Source organism: Salmo salar, chromosome 05 (assembly GCF_965601325.2).
Source record: "Salmo salar chromosome 05, fSalSal1, whole genome shotgun sequence".
NCBI classification, from domain to species: Eukaryota; Metazoa; Chordata; class Actinopteri; order Salmoniformes; family Salmonidae; genus Salmo; species Salmo salar.
This window is the reverse complement of record NC_138295.1, coordinates 32,547,501-32,564,277: the sequence shown is the minus strand read 5'-3', so window position 1 is coordinate 32,564,277 and position 16,777 is coordinate 32,547,501. Positions and strand designations below refer to the sequence as shown.

Genomic DNA, 16,777 nt, shown 5'->3' with positions numbered 1-16,777 from the left:
TGTATGTCTGTGTGTGTGTGCGCACCTGCAAGCATGTATGTGTGTGTCTGGGCTGGATCCAAGCTGTGCACCTGCACCACTCTCAGGACTTCATTTCCCTCTCCACTCTCCTGTGGCAGACAGCCATGCTGGAATATCTACTGCTTTCCCAGCAGCTCCATATCAATTACTCTGCACTTCTCACCCACTTATGAATATTTATGATATTTGTAATAAAGTACCTCTACTAACTTGCTCTTTGTTTCTTGCGCCCCATTGATTGAGGCCTGTTTGCTTTACCTAGACCAGTAGGTGTAGGGTATTAAACCCTTTCAAGCCCTAGGATCGGTTGGTTTTGTGTGCGTGTGTGCACGTTTGTGTGTCTTTGTGTGTGTTTTGTGTGCGTGTGCATGTGTGTATGCATCATTTTTGGGGGACAAAATCCACTGCAAATAGCAAACAATTGTTCTTTAAAAATAATATTTTCACTTCTTCATTCATATATTTTAGTATATTTTCTAAATATGAATGACATTTTCATAGACAGAAAATGTATTTGAGATCAGGGCCAGATTATCGAATGGGCATGCAGAGCAAGTGCCCTGGGGCCCCCAACCTCCTTGCAGGAAATTAGCTATTCAAACAACAAAACATTTTCTCTCCCCCATGGCAAAAAGTGTAGAATTGCAGGAAAATAGCTTTAAAACTGCAACATTTTCTCTTAGCCTCATGATAAAATGTGTAAAATAGTATTATGAAATCGCAAATGTTTCTCTCTGCACCATTGCAAAATTTGTTGAAATGCAGTTAGCTCGCCCCCACCCCCAAATGTGGTAGTCCGGCCCTGTGTGAGATGCATATTTCAATGCTCCAGGAAGCAGTTACAGTAAGATACTGTAGGTCTGTATTGCTCTGGAGAGAGACTTAATTCCTCTCTGGCACATTGGCGTCTGGATGCTATTAGCTGTGAATGATTTCATGAGTAATCCACTTACACTGGCTGGGAATATGAAAAGATGAATGTTGACATCAATTCTGCACTCTGGACAATAAAGGATGTAACGTTTCTCGCTGATGAGAGCAGTATATTGTTTTTTAAATGAAAAATAAACGTTAAACGCAACATCAATTCTAATTCAATGGATTATTTAATGTTTCATTACTGGTGTGCTGAGGACTCATTGGTGGTATGGTTAGAGTCTAGAGAGGATATGTTTTCCTTCATACTCTGACTCATCTGCAGTCCATTGTAGTAGGAACTCTATTCTCCCACACTGGGAGTGGAACTCTCCAGTGTAGGTCAGGGGCAGTTAGGATGGATTCCACTGATGCGCACAGCAGACATGGTCCGTGTTGGTGACGATTTTCTCATAGGCTTATATGAAAGAGATGGAAAAAAAGCTTTAAAATATACTGAACAAAAATATAAAATGCAACATGCAACAATTTCATTGATTTTACTGAGTTACAGTTCATATGAGGAAATCAGTCAATTGAAATACATTCATTAGGCCCTAATCTATGGATTTCACATGACTGGGAATACAGATATGCATCTGTTGGTCACAGATACCTAAAAAAAAAAGGGCCTCACAATGGGCCTCAGGATCTTGCCACGGTGTCAAATTGCCATCTATAATATGCAATTGTGTTCATTGTCCATAGCTTATGCCTGCCCATAACATAACTCCACCACCACCATGGGGCACTCTGTTCACAACGTTAACATCAGCAAACCTCTCGTCCACACGATACCATACATGTGGTCTGCGGTTGTGAGGCCAGTTGGACGTACAGTACTGCCAAATTCTCTAAAATGACATTGGAGGCGGCTTATGGTAGAGAAATGAACTTTAAATTCTCTGTAAACAGCTCTGGTGGACATTCCTGCAATCAGCATGCCAATTGCACGCCCCCTCAAAACTTGAGACATTTGTGGCATTGTGTTGTGTGGCAAAACTGCACATTTTAGAGTGGCCTTTTATTGTCCCCAGCACAAGGTGCACCTGTATAATGTTCATGTTGTTTAATCAGCTTCTTGATATGCCACACCTGTCAGGTGGATGGATTATCTTGGCAAAGGAGAAATGCTCACTAACAGGGATGGAAACACATTTGAAAGAAATACACATTTTGTGCGTATGGAACATTTCTGGGATCTTTTATTTCAGCTCATGAAACATGTGATGAACACTTTGCATGGTGCGTTTATATTTTTGTTCAGTATAGAAATGTCTTCAACTAACTGTCATTTTTTTCACTAATCTCTTATTTAGATTCATTATTCTCTAACGAATAAAATGTCACACTTGGTACTCACAGGTCCTGCATAACATTAACGCTAAGGCAGGTTCATTTGTATCGGGAGCATAGTTACCAGATCCACTACACGTAGAGACAGATTAAAAAACGTACATACTTTGCCCTTAAAACCCGAGCCAAAAGGTATCGAAACGATAATCACAAACTTAACACCCATTTCTCTCTACTTATCCAAGCAGCCGGGAAACATAATGCATTCATAAAGCTAAATCTGCTCAGTGAGACTGGGAGGAGATGTTTTTCAAGACTGCAACTGGCCCCTAATGGTGTCCAGGGCCAGGCCAAGGTCCAGGCAGATGGCGTGATGGAGTTCACCTTGTCCATGACCGCCTCATTCCCAAAGCAGCTGAGAGAAGTCTTGGGCCAAACAGATGGAGAATATCACTGGGCTTTCTCTCTCTGTGAGTTAAAAACCTACGTCTGAAATGAGAGCCCCAGTTAGAAAAGGAGCACAACACAACAACAAACTTCTTCTCTACCCAAGCCCCGGCGTTGTTTTTTCCAATTAGGTGTAGTTTGGTGCTGTGTTGACTCCCGGATGAAGTTTCCTCCTCCTTTTATTTGGGCTCCAGTCGTGTTTGATTAAACCTACCGTTTGAGGCATTCTAACATGGTTGGGTTCTCCGCCGACTTCAAAGGCGGGCGTAAATTACACTGACTTTGTAACGATTGCATCATTATGCTTCTTCTATCAACGTATCACTGCCTATATATCGGTTTGTTCCTCCCTTCTTCCTTCCTCCCTTTTTCTTTGTCTTATCTCCTCTTCAGCACACAAGGAGTACAAACAAACAGCACAACTAGGAGGCTGACATGTTTTTCCCTAGTCAGGTGACAGGGGAGGAAGTCTCTGTTGTCTATAGAGGCGTTCTCAGCGTACTGTCTCCATTCACAAACAATTGAAGAGGCCAACGCTTGAAAAGGTTAAAGTGGCATGAGCGATATTAAAATTAAACGCTTGAGAGGCAACCCCCAGGCCATTTATTCAAATAAGAGAGTTATTTTTAATTTTGGTTCAATAAAGCAAGACACTCACCCATCTCTGCCCAGATACTTAATTAAATACTTCACGCAGTATATTCGTTTTCTGACGCCAGGCCCCGTTTGGAATAGTAATAGCCATAAAGAGAAACATTTGTCTGACAGATAAAGTGAGGGATAAATCACTCTTTCCCTGAAGAACGCTTTTGAAATCATAAAAAGACCCTGTCTGTTGGTGTGAGAGAAATGATATTACTTAGTAGGGTCCATTTCTCAGACCATTATAATTTGCATTCTTTTTCTGAGAGACAAAATACCCTGCTAGGTTTCTGTGGTTAATATTCATCTATTGTTATTATTATAAAAGCATATCTGGCAACTCACTGGAACCTGAACTGTGGCTGAAAAGAACCACAAATTATTTTCCTTGTTTTTGTTCTGTAGTTCTGTGGTCATATTACTCTCTTATACAGGAAGTTGATATACAATACATCTCGGTTGAAGCCTGCTTAATGATGGGACTTGGATTCAGTCCCTTTTTCCAGTTACATTGGTAATCTGCAGTACAGTATGTAAAAATGTGGTCTAGAATTTTTTTTACAGTACAGCATATCTCCTCTCCCTCTCCTCCAAGTAAGATGTCTCCCTGTGGACCGTTTCCATGGCTCTGGCTGTGCTTGGTGTCTACCTTACATCCCCATATTTCTCACACTTATCCCAGTCTGCAGGGTCTAAACTGGTGGCATCTGCTAGTCCGTCTCTCCCTCTGTTTACCAATATGCTCGCAATCTGTCCATAGGCCCCTCATTGACTGAAATATATGGCTTCATCTCAAGTATACAGTGAATCTCCCTCTCCTTAGTCCTTAGCATGCTACAGCAGTGGATTAGGACTGCTTGATTCTGCCATGCACTGAGTGTGCAGTATGTACTGGTACTGTGAGGTTGCTCCTCTAAAATCAGGATAGATGCCATTTATTGGTGAATAACAGACATGGTATGGATAAAAAACTGTCATCAGGTGTATAGTGTTCAGCTCATTGTTATTCCAGTGTCTGTGATTGTTTGTGTGTGTGTGTACGTATTTATTTGTGTGTGTGTGTGTTACCACTCTACAAGCAGAACTCTCTGTTCCCTCTGTCTACCTCGACAGACTGCCTGCTCTGGCGCTAGGCCCGAGGCCCACTCTGCATTAAAACGCCTGCGGGCCCCGGTGTGAAAAATGGGGCCATTTGTGCTTGTTTGTAAGTCCTGTCAAGAAGCAGCACCTCTGGCCCGGCCAGTTAACAAATTGGATGTTTAATCTGGTGACATTCCTATCTGGGCCAAGGGCTAATGTATGTGTCTGAGAATAACCTGGGCGGCAGGCGTGATAGATGGTGGCCTATTATGGCCGGTATTTAAATCTGAGAGGACAATTCCTCTGTCGCCGCCCCCAGACTGACAGCTTGATTTCAGCGCTGGGGCCTGGATGGAGCTGTCAATCAGCGTGTCAGGGAGGGATTTTATTTTTTCTTCCTCTACCAGACAGGTTGTTGGACAGCCCGCCCTCGCTCTCGTCTAGACGGTGATTGTAGAGATGTGAGGGAGGATGGAGGCGAGGCTATCTGGTAGCCACAGGTCTGTGACTTTGACCAGCTGACATACGGGGATGTGCTTGAATTCTACTCTCTGATGCCTGGCACAGAAACAACCCGTAGCTCCTTCCCCCTGGGCATTTCTAGATCTGGGAGGATTGGATAAGTATAAGTAATATGGTGAAAGTTCGCATTAGCCTATCATATGGAAACGGCTTACAGGCTCATTCTATAGAATAATAATATTTCCAGACAGAAAGATGTTTCCAGACCGATGCCTCATCTGTCTTGACACTGATGTTAACTCATGTCAAAAATTAAAAAAATTGGTTCAGACTTACTCAAAGAGATTCAATTGATATAAATTGACTCAATTGATGTTTTAACCCTCCAGTTTCAAGCTGTCAGTAGACCTAGTCAAGTTAATGATTCAATGAATTATTCAACGCCACCTCTATGAAAGAGCTGTTTCTGCATTCAGCTCCATACATCGCTGTTCAGGGCTTTACCTCTCATTGTGGGGATTCTTCCCCTGCTGTGGAACTTATCATAGGGTCTGTGTGTGTGTTTGTCTGTGTGTGTGTGTGTGTGTGTGTGTGTGTGTGTGTGCGTGTGCGTGTGCGTGTGCGTGTGTGCGTGTGCGTGTGCGTGTGCGTGTGCGTGTGTGTGTGTGGTGTGTGTGTGTGTGTGTGTGTGTGTGTGTGTGGCCTATGCATGCATGCTTGTGTGTGCAACCTCCTCCTGCTGTTTCACTCATCACATTGTGTGTGTGTATGTGTGTGTGTGTGTGTATCCACCTGCTGTTTCACTCCTGCTGAATTCCTCAGTTTGAGCTCTCAGCCTCTGCTTTTGATGCACAGCGTTTGTTGTGGTTCTATATCTGACGCTCTGAATACACAACCCGAATACATCTGTTCACCGTTCCCACTCTACCTCCAAAATACCTCAGAGATAATGGCAGCATGTCTTTTCTACCTTTTCAAACTTTCCAAACAGTACTGAGGTTAAAAGGTGTTTAATACAATTACACTTATATGTGTTATCCAAAAATCGCCACAATTGGAAGAACAAAAAACACAGAACAATTGTTTGATATCAAGAATTGTATTTGTGAACAAACCGTGATCTTTCTGGTGTGTGAAATTATTATGGGTTGTGGAACCAAAGGACTGATTTTTGCAGCTTGCTACATTTTCTAACCCATGCCTGGGCCGTGAGGTCATTTTCTAACCCATGCCTGGGCCGTGAGGTCAATTTCTAACCCATGCCTGGGCCGTGAGGTCATTTTCTAACCCATGCCTGGGCCGTGAGGTCATTTTCTAACCCATGCCTGGGCCGTGAGGTCATTTTCTAACCCATGCCTGGGCCGTGAGGTCACGGCAAGTCACATATACTATTCTCTCTCGTTAGAGCATTATGTCATAGAGTGATTTCGATTGGAGAGACAATATGTTCTTTGCCATGGCAACAGGGTCAAAACACAGCTGAGGAGGGACCAGAGGTAACCGGAGTGCAGCGGAGAAGAGTGTGTACGTGTGTGTGTGTGTGTGTGTGTGTGTGTGTGTGTGTGTGTGTGTGTGTGTGTGTGTGTGTGTGTGTGTGTGTGTGTGTGTGTGTGTGTGTGTGTGTGCTTGAATGCGAGTGAGTGTGTGTGTGCACGTGTGTGTTGTGTATGGATTGGAAGGCGGGTTTAGTACAAACGTACAGGAGGTTGTGGAGAAACACCGGTTCACTTGGCCAAACAAACAAACTCCCATTCTCTCTATGCACCAAAGCACTTTCTCACATCCACCCTCAGAATAGAGCCAGCCACGCTGTCTGTATGAAATAAGGATGGGATGTTCTGTTCATATCTGTGCTCCAGGAAGTCTGCATGTGTTTTTCAACGATAGATCTCACATTAAAAATTGGAAACAGAGACAGATTTTGCTGAACACACTGCAACATTTTCACAAGCTGATAACACTACTGTAACACTTCACTATAACAAGGCTCTCATTCACAGGACTGCTTTCGAAAGGATAATGTTGATATGATCAATGAAATATTGATTTAGTATAGTCAGATATTATCTATGATCTAATTATGTATCATCTCTTATACAGTAGCAGAGGTTTTTTATCCTTTAATGGAAATGGCCAGCCGTCAATTTACCAGGTTCAGACAAAGTCTTCATCCCAAACATTTTCAGCAGTAATGGATATTATGTCACATTATTTTTAATGTTGAATAATCTGCCTCTGATCAAAGATGAAAGGTGAGGTTGCTGGTTTTTATTGTGATCAATTAAAATGGATTTGATTTTCGGATATTTAATGCCATCTGTCTGTCTTGATGAATCCTCCTCTTGTACTGTGTTCATTTCCAGGCAGAGAGACAGCCTTCCTTAATATGTTGGAAGTGAAACAGACCCTTATAGAACGCATAATGTGGCCACTCAATATTTTAGAAGTTGAAAATGAATTGTGCAAGACACTCTTAGCAGAATAAACTGCTTTTGTGTCTCTGGAAAAGTTTGGGGAATAAGGGACCAGAGCCATAATGTGTTGCTAAGACACTTAAGACAATAGACAGTCAAGAATGTGTGTGTGCGTTTGTGTAAACGTGTGTGTGTGTTCAGAGAGAGAGAGAGAGAGAGAGAGAGAGAGAGAGAGAGAGAGAGAGAGAGAGAGAGAGAGAGAGAGAGAGAGAGATCTGTTCCAGTGACTGTTTTAGTGCCTCATCAAATATTTAGTTTGATTGTACATGGTCCTGTAATTGCCATCTTGGCTACTGAATTATTGATGGCATGTAGCAGAGCCGAGGAGAACCCTGGTCTTGGAGAGTTGGCAGAAGGGGGGGTCACACACACACACACACACACACACACACACACACACACACACACACACACACACACACACACACACACACACACACACACTGAGCCATATTGTTAACTCCAGCCGTTTCATAGCCTAATTAGCTGTACAGGAGCTTCCTCAGAATGTGTCAGTAATAATTGGAAGAAGGCATTTGTTTTCAACACAGTAGAGTAAATATTAGTTACTGTAATAAGGCTGTGTGGAATATGGTTCCTTCTAATGTTGAGGAAGAATGTTCCTTGACTTTAGCAGCACAACAATAATTCATGTACACTAGATCAAATCAAATGACAACTGATTGTGAAACAATTAGTGACATAGCTAATGGTGTTTCAGTGTCTTAATGCACTGGGCAGACTGTGAATCTCTGGGTCCAATCCAAGTGTTTGATTAGACCTTCTCTCAGTTATACTGTAAAGCAATTCAGTAGCGTGTCATCTCTCTACTGACTCCAACCTTAGTTTAAAAATTGGAGAAGTCGACCTCAAAGAATCTGAGGCGCTATCTCATTGCCTCCTGGTGTTGCTCATCTTCGAGTAAACGCCACCGCATGGCTCTGACTTTTCATAAAAAGCAGCAAACACTCAAAGCAAATTGTGGGTCAGAATTGGTAACGCGGCAGCTTTTAAAAATACCCCTGCTGAAATATTGATTTTTTTTCTTCTTCTTGCCTAACGCAATAAGTGAAAGATGGGGAAGGTGTGTGTGTGTCGTTTGTTTGTGTGTGTCTGTGTCTGTGTGAATGTGTGTGTGCATTGTATGGAGTCAGGAGGGCCTTGTTATTTGAGCCAGACATAATTGCTTCAGTATAGTGCTATGGGTGTGGCCCCAGAGTGACATCATTTAGAGTGGACCTCAGCTCACATCCCTGTAATGAAAATGATGCTGAAGTCACACACTTATTCCCTGCTCAGGCTCATTCAGCTTTAGTGTACATAATATGCAATATCTCAAGCTTTATTCCTTTGACACAATACACTACATCCAGTGTTTCAATGCTTTCAAAGCTCTCATTTTGTAATATTTTAAGTCAGAGGGCCCGCATAGTGATTTCCTATAGGGGCTCTTATGATGCTTGGCCTTTACGTTCGGTGTTTAATTCATTTCCCCCGTCCTGGCCTACTGCCGCTTTGTTCAGCTTCTGTTGCCAAGGTTATTCATACGGCTGTTATATTTGGACTAACTACATGCTGCGTTCCTCTCCCTTACGTCAAACATGGTCTTATGGTCAAAAAGTCTTATATGCAGAAGGTCTTATGGGCAGGAGGTCTTACGGGCAGAAAGTCTTATGAGCAGAATATCTTATGCACAGAAGATCTTATGGGCAGGAGGTCTTACGGGCAGAAAGTCTTATGAGCAGAATATCTTATGCACAGAAGATCTTATGGGCAGGAGGTCTTACGGGCAGAAAGTCTAATGGGCAGAAGGTCTTATGGGCAGATGGTCTTATGGGCAGATGGTCTTGAAAGATAAAACTGAGATGGAGTAGTAAACCCATCCAGTCCTTTCATCTATCAGCGGTCACTGAGGAAAGGAGACAAGGACAAAAGGAGACAAGGAAGGGATGCCTTGAGAAGAATGGGGACTCAGCCTAAACTGAGAAAAGATAGAGGAAAGGAAAGACTAGGTTAGCCTAGCACGACTACAGCAGCAGGACTTCCTGCCACTAGCCACAGCTCCACATTAGAGGCTGGCAGGCCCACACACACCTCTGTAATTGATTGCAGGGCAGCGTAATGAGGTGACGGCTTACAACGCCTTTACCTACTTTTTAAGAGCAGAGGAGAGACGGGGAAAAACAGCCTGGAACTAATAACGAAGCCCTGGCTGTAGATGGACATTCATTATTTATGGTGGTATAATATGTTTTCGATACTGAGGGAGGGAGGGGTTGAACAGAGAAGGAAAAGTTACTCCCTGGCTTTCCTCCCTTCTGTCCTTCTCTAAATTTAGCCTACGTGATTATTATATGTGTATATTTGTCTGAGAAAGGAGGTTTGAAATAACATCCAATCAGGTGTGTAAGTTCATTGGATTGTCACAGATACCCTAGAGACTGAAGCTGGAGAGATAACAGTAGAAGAGAGTATTGAATATTTGAAGTGAAATATATGGTGAAACGTGGTCAAAATGTTGATGGGCTCCAGTGCTGAGCGGTGCAGCTTCCAAAAGCCTGAGAGTCATTTTCTCCCACTAACTCTAGTCTCTTCTGATGTGATAAGGATGTCTCAGCATCATATGTCTCGTATAAACTGTCACTTAAAATTCTCTCCCAATTTGAACGCTAAAACAAAAGAATCTCTGCAAGTCTCAAGTATGCACTGGTTTCGAAAGGCTTTTCAATGCTCATACTCTTAATATAGGCCAATAGAACGGGAATATAGTCATTATATTTCTGATATAATGAAAACCCTGGTGGTTTATAAACAAGGGATTGAAATTTGTCCCATCATACAGAATTGTACTTCTTATTTACAATCTAAGTGGAGTAAAATAGTTTTCTGATGGGTTTGGGTAACCCTTTAGTACCAGAATGATTTTGCAGCTGTGAAGTAACACAGTTTACAGCAAGAGCTCGACCTAAAAACAGACCACTTTCTCTCATTCCCATTTCTCAAAGTTGAGATCAGCATTCAACTTCCGTCTTGTCATCTTCTACAAGCAGCTACGTCCCCCTCTGCTTCTACAAGCAGCTACTTCCCCCACTGCTTCCGAGCTGCTATCGCAGAACCAATCCAAAGGGAACCAGGCTTTGATCGGGTGCCGCTTTTCCATGAAGAGACCTGGAATCTTACATTCCTTGTCAACTCCTGCCCAGTGGCAGATGGAGGATCCGGGGCTGCCGAGACAACATCACATGCTCCCCCCTCCATGGACCTCACCATCATCACTCTATTCCTATTTTTGTGTTCTCCGATTTTTTCCTTCAGTTTTCTTGTCGTTTCGAAAGCTGTGGCGAATCTTAACTCTGAACTGGCTGTACCCAGGGCTTCTAAGAGGGTATGTTCCAGATTCTTGCTTTTTTTGCAAGTTGGTGTGCCTGCTTGGTTGAGCTCTGCTCTGGTCTAATTCCATTGAAAAACACATTGTATCTGTAATATCAGCGCGGCTGGTTGGCTTGCCAGGCCATTGTCTCCAGCTGCGTTTTAATTCAATCCCTATTGATCTATATCGCTCCTCCCAAGGACTGTAATATCATATGAATTGGGCTTGGGGATGGGTTCCCCATGTTGTTTTATTCCATTGTCATAAAGGACATTAGTAGCCTACAGTGCACCCAAGATAAAGTTTCAGTCAATACCGGCTAAATAGAGTAGTCTTTTTTTTTAAAATTTTACAAAATTACAAAATGGCCATATTTCTTTATGTAACAGGGCTCTTTTGAACTCACAACCCCCTTTCTCTTTCTTTGCTTAACACTGTACCGCCACTCAAGGCGGTTTAGATATTTTGATTGAGCAATGAGGAAATTGCTTCGCTTACCACTGTGTGTGTTTTAAAGATATTGTTACTGTCTTATTAGGGAGAAATCGATGCTCTCTTCAGATAGCAACCATTTATTTCTCTCTGACAGGGCTGCTCTCCACTACAGGAGACTCCCAGCATCCTTTGCAATGAAAAAAATGGGCGACTGCATCGGACGAGGTTATCCCTTGGTTAATGTGACATGGCTGTCTGCGACCTTGCCGGTTGTTAACTTCCTGGATTATTATTGTAATAATGTGGCAATTAAAAAGAAAGCGCTCCATCAAAATAAGGGGCTTATGGTCCAGGAGATGGATATGCGGAGATTACATGGCAGTGGGAAATGCATTAAGATGGCAATCCATTCTTACTGTATGGCTGGGTGTCTTAGCTCCAACTACTGGGTTATTACGGCTCATCCTCATTGATATCCATTCCCAATCAATATCCCTCTGTTACCGTAACAACAGTCAATCAACACATGGGAGAAAGGATTGGACATAAAGAAGGACAAATCAAAAGCCAACTCTAATGAGACACCATGAGTCTTTTTGTCTTTATATGACTAAATGAAGAAAAAGGTTGCTTAAAACATTTTTTTACAGGATTTTATTCAAGTATTTACTGAGTGAGATGTCCTTCATTTGATTTGGACCAACCACAACATAATAAAACATGGTTGCATTTAATTGTATTAGCAATTTTTTCCCAAAGCATCTTATTGATAATTGTGTCATCATTTAGATGCGCTCAACTGTTTTCAGTGCTTGAATGAAACCTTTTGATTAGAGTTCCAATGTAATATATATGTATTTTTCTCTTGTGTTTACAGATTCTTCCTGAAGTTCTTCCTCAAATGCAATCAGAATTGTTTGAAAAATGCAGGGAACCCACGAGACATGAGACGGTTTCAGGTAAGACCCTATTTATGGTTGAACCTCCCACTATGGTTCCACACAACATAAGTTATCTCATTCTGCTCACAATCCAGGTGCATTAATTAAAAACAACAGTATATCGTAAAGGTTCACTGTTTATCTCACAGGTGGTGGTCTCCACTACAGTGAATGTGGATGGCCATGTCCTTGCTGTCTCTGACAACATGTTTGTCCACAACAACTCCAAACATGGCCGGAGGGCTCGACGCCTCGACCCCTCTGAAGGTACAACTACCTCACACGTACAGACAACTTGATACTTTCTCTAAAACCTCAATATGTCTTGGTGTCTTTGGCCACCTTTGTACCAATGTCTAAAAACTTTAGCTGTGGTGAAAATAATGGTGCCCCATTTTATTTTGCCCCACTGAACAACTAACTTTTAATTACATCGTCCTCTTTATTGGACTAAATGAAACCATATCCTTAAGTCTGGAAAGGGATGATGACATCCTCATTGAAGTGGGGGACCTTATTACTAAAGCCCTAAAAAAAACACCCCTTCATCACATTGTAAAATCTACCTCACCGCGTCGTTTGCGGTTATGATGTAACATGGTGCCTTATAGTAAGAAAGAATAGTACTCTTGTTCTTAAAAAATATATATATATATATTTAACCTTTATTTAACTAGACAAGTCAGTTAAGAACAGATTCTTATTTACAATGACGGCCTAGGAACAGTGGGTTAACTGCCTTGTTCAGGGGCTAGCAGTATTAAAACATTGTCCCTTTGTAACCTACCAGCCTAGCGACCACAAGTCCTAGCAGCTAGCTAGGCACAGTGAAACAGTTTAAACTAACTTCTCAAAGAGTTGAAAAACGACTAGAGCATTGCGATACACTGGATAAACAGTACTTAGGCATTCATAGAAACACCGTGAGAGAGTCCCATGGTTGGTCACCACTGACAACACCAGAGCGCTGCCAGGAGAGCAGTACAGTACACGAGGCTATCACTGAAGTCAAGGCACCACTTAGGGAATCTCACCGTCTTTCATCTCAGCCAGATTGGTATGTTTTCAGAGGCGATAAAGCCGACATCTGCTCCTGTCTTTGTTCCACCGTCCCTGTCCCCCCTCCTAGATAAATATACAAAGTTTCCACAGACTGTTTCACGCCACTGTGTTTTATTCATTTGTGAGAGTCCCCCGTTTGACTGTGTGTTTACTGCTGTGACAGAGGGAAATGAATAACGATGACAGGTGACTACCAGGGAAAAGCCTCTACTCTAACAACACCCTCAACAACTGTTAAATGACGTGAGAGAGACTCTGTTGTACAGTATCCCATTGGAGGAAGCCCACTGTGTTTCCTTTAATCTACTGGTTTCAATTGCCATTTATAAACTGGGTGGTTTGAGCCCTAATAGCTGATTGGCTGGCAGCCGTGGTATATCAGACCGTATACCATGGGTATGACAAAACATGTATTTTTAATCCTCTAATTACGTTGGTAACCAGTTTATAATAGCAATAAGGCACCTCTTGGTTTGTGGTATATTGCCAATATACCACGGCTAAGGGCTGGGTCCAGGCACTCCTCGTACTCCGCGTTGCATCGCGAGTAAGAACAGTCCTTAGCTGTGGTATATTGGCTATATACCACACCCCTCGGGCCTTATTGCTTAATTAATTAACCCTTTAAAGGTCTGTTTCCCATGCCCCTCTACCTGGGCAGAGAAAAGCCTCATGACACTTACAAAGAAAACCCAATTTTGGGATCATCTTTACATTTGCAAAGGCTAAATAGTTCCACCACTCCAGGGCACAGATAGCATGACTACCTTTACACCATGGACCAGTATGCCTATATAGGATTACACTTGAATTACACTTGAATTGAATTGAATTACTCCTATCAATTGAATTGAATTGGCATTTGTCCCTGACTTGAATCCAGGCGTAAGATCTGGGAGCAGACTGTGGCAAAGGTATCCCACCTCCACCGCAAGCCACAGAAATGATTTGATCACAGACCTCTTTCCCCTCTTACAAGTGCAGTGGCTGTTTGGCCAGATATCCTGGAGACAGGACAAGTTAGTCAGCCTGTCTGTCTCCATCTTGTTCTGCCTACACACAGTCTGGTCAGGCAGGAGACACTGTAATGTTTCTATTGAGCTTATTGATCCTCTGAAATTGAAAGAAATCATAACTGTGCATTTTTGATGAGTGAACTAATTGACATCATAGACGGCAGGACTGTATGCAATTAGAAATCTGTTTGGAGAATTCACATAAAACAATTGTCGGTCATTTGTTAATGCTACCCTTACAATATGTCACGTTGCAACCTGACAGTGACAACATTCCTCTTAGCCCATAGTTATGTACTGTACTCAAAAACGAAAGCTGATAAAGCAAGAAGTTTAAGTGATATTGAAATGACAACCCAGATTGTACTTAAAACAAGTTGGAGGATTAAGTCCCTTTAAGTAGAAGTCATACCCGTCCTGCTGTCTGTGTTTCCGAAGCAGCTACGCCCTGCATCAAAGCCATCAGCCCGAGTGAGGGGTGGACGACCGGAGGAGCCACTGTCATCATCATCGGAGACAACTTCTTTGATGGACTGCAGGTGGTCTTCGGCACTATGCTGGTCTGGAGTGAGGTGGGTCCAGATACACACGCACTCACACACACACTCACGCGTACGCACGCACGCACGCGTACACACACACACACACACATGCACGCACGCACGCGCACACACACGCACGCACGCACGCACTCACACAAACACACACACACAACCATGAAAAAGGAATACCTGAAAATATGTAGATTTCTGGATTTTATCCGTGGAGTCTAAGTGAAGAAACTAAGAGTATGGCTCGGTGCATAAGGCAGGCCATAAAATATTAAATATGTTCAGGGTGGAACACATGCTTCAGAGACGGCAGGGGCTGTCTCAGTGCTTAGACCTAGGTCACTCTGTTAGAGGCAGGCAGACACCTTCCCTCCACAGAGTCTCTATCTCTAACACATACGATACACACATGGAACTAACTAATTGTCAAACTCAATGCCTTAATCAGTGTGTATTCGGTTGAGTTTACCATGTTCCATTGTTTGTCCATATGTACTGCCTGAACTGGAAGTTGCTCCAGATATTATTGCCTGCTAAATGACTTCTATAAATATAAAATGTGAATTTGCTAGACAGAGTTGTGGATGATGCTGTAAATATACCTTGAAGATCGAACTAAGACGTTATTGTAAAGAAATAACAAGTAACGTAAATAGACCGTACCTCCCACAGTGCACTGCTCTTAGCGTTAAATGAGTGTGTCCGTGTTGATGTGTTCCAGCTAATCACCCCCCACGCCATCCGGGTCCAGACGCCCCCTCGCCACATCCCAGGGGTCGTGGAGGTCACACTCTCCTACAAATCCAAGCAGTTCTGCAAAGGGGCGCCAGGGCGCTTTGTCTACACCGGTAAGATCACTGTTCCTTTCTTCTTCCTCTTCCTCCTCCCATTGTTTTCTTTGTTTTACCCTCTCTCTATATCTCTCTGCTTCCTCCTCTCCTGCCCTTTAATGTTATTGGTATCACTTTATCTGAAAGTTTGTTTATTAACTGCTTATAAACGTTATTACATAGTTCAACCATTATATTGAGTATAAAAAAATGGGTCTGTTATATCTTCCTATAGGGTTTATTGTTCTCTATGCTATATATTACCATACCATTATATTACCATTACCATGGCTACATGCCCACCTCTCTTCTGTCCTTTCAAGGTGGTAAACATTTTCTCTTGTTCAAGGGCATTGAGTCCTACCCTTCTTTTTGCTGGAGTTTTTCCCCAGGTTATCCTTCAAGCCTTTGTCTGATGTCCAGACTTTTATGCCGGTGCGTGACTGCCGCCAGAACAGAGTATCGCTCCCTTAAATCAGTGCTTTACTATTCCCGATTATTACTTTGGAATATCCAGATGCCATTCAAAGTAGCAGAAAGGTCAGATGGATGGCTGTTTAGTGAGATAAGTAAATGTCACTCCGTTGCGGATGAAAGATGGGACTGCGTTAAGGCTTTCTGTTAGACATAGGTATTCGCTGCAGCCTGCTCCCCTCTTTGTTCAGAGCACCGCTTAGTTCGGCTGCAGGTGTTAGCGGAGCAAATAGACAACTTCACAATGGGCCGTCCAACCCAGCTTACGATTCCTTTTGCAATGCTAATATCTGATTCCATTTGGCGATATGACTGACAACTGTTCAGTGCATTGCTTTTATGGAACTGTGTGGTGAATAGAGCCCCCTTGTTATCTCGTTCTGTATGTCCATTAGGCCGCGGGAGGTGTTCTCTGGAGCAAAACGTGTTGTGAATGCCTGGAAGGAGTTGAATATCTTTGTGTTCTTCAAAACAGTGCTATATCATTACGGAAGTACTCAAATGTTGTCAGCATCATATTTTAAGTCAATAAAAATGAAAACATTGATTGATCGCAAAACAACAAAGCTGTATTTCCCTAATGGTACCTCTGTTCCAAACACTGCAACCTGGTCTCAGAGCATTTCTTATTATTCTGTACGTAAATCTTAGAACTCCATTTAGTATGATATGTTAAGTTTCATATGGTATGTATTAATTTACTAAATGTACAATATGTTATGAATTACTTAACATATAATATGTTATGAATACTAGCTATG

General features: G+C 42.5%; 1 protein-coding gene across 8 annotated transcripts in view; it reads left to right on the top strand.

The window, feature by feature from the left end:
• The window catches only part of LOC106604646 (transcription factor COE3), a 100,712-nt gene that overhangs the window by 45,892 nt on the left and 38,043 nt on the right, over nt 1-16,777 (top strand). For 5 of the 8 annotated variants that reach the window (XM_014199491.3, XM_014199489.3, XM_014199493.3 and 2 more), the window contains exons 7-10: nt 12,020-12,101; nt 12,233-12,350; nt 14,600-14,733; nt 15,434-15,560. In XM_014199491.3, the coding sequence (XP_014054966.1) occupies nt 12,020-12,101; nt 12,233-12,350; nt 14,600-14,733; nt 15,434-15,560 (461 nt within the window). The remainder of the gene's footprint in view (nt 1-12,019; nt 12,102-12,232; nt 12,351-14,599; nt 14,734-15,433; nt 15,561-16,777) is intronic. The other 3 variants (XM_014199492.3, XM_014199490.3, XM_014199496.3) reach the window with 1 other exon arrangement.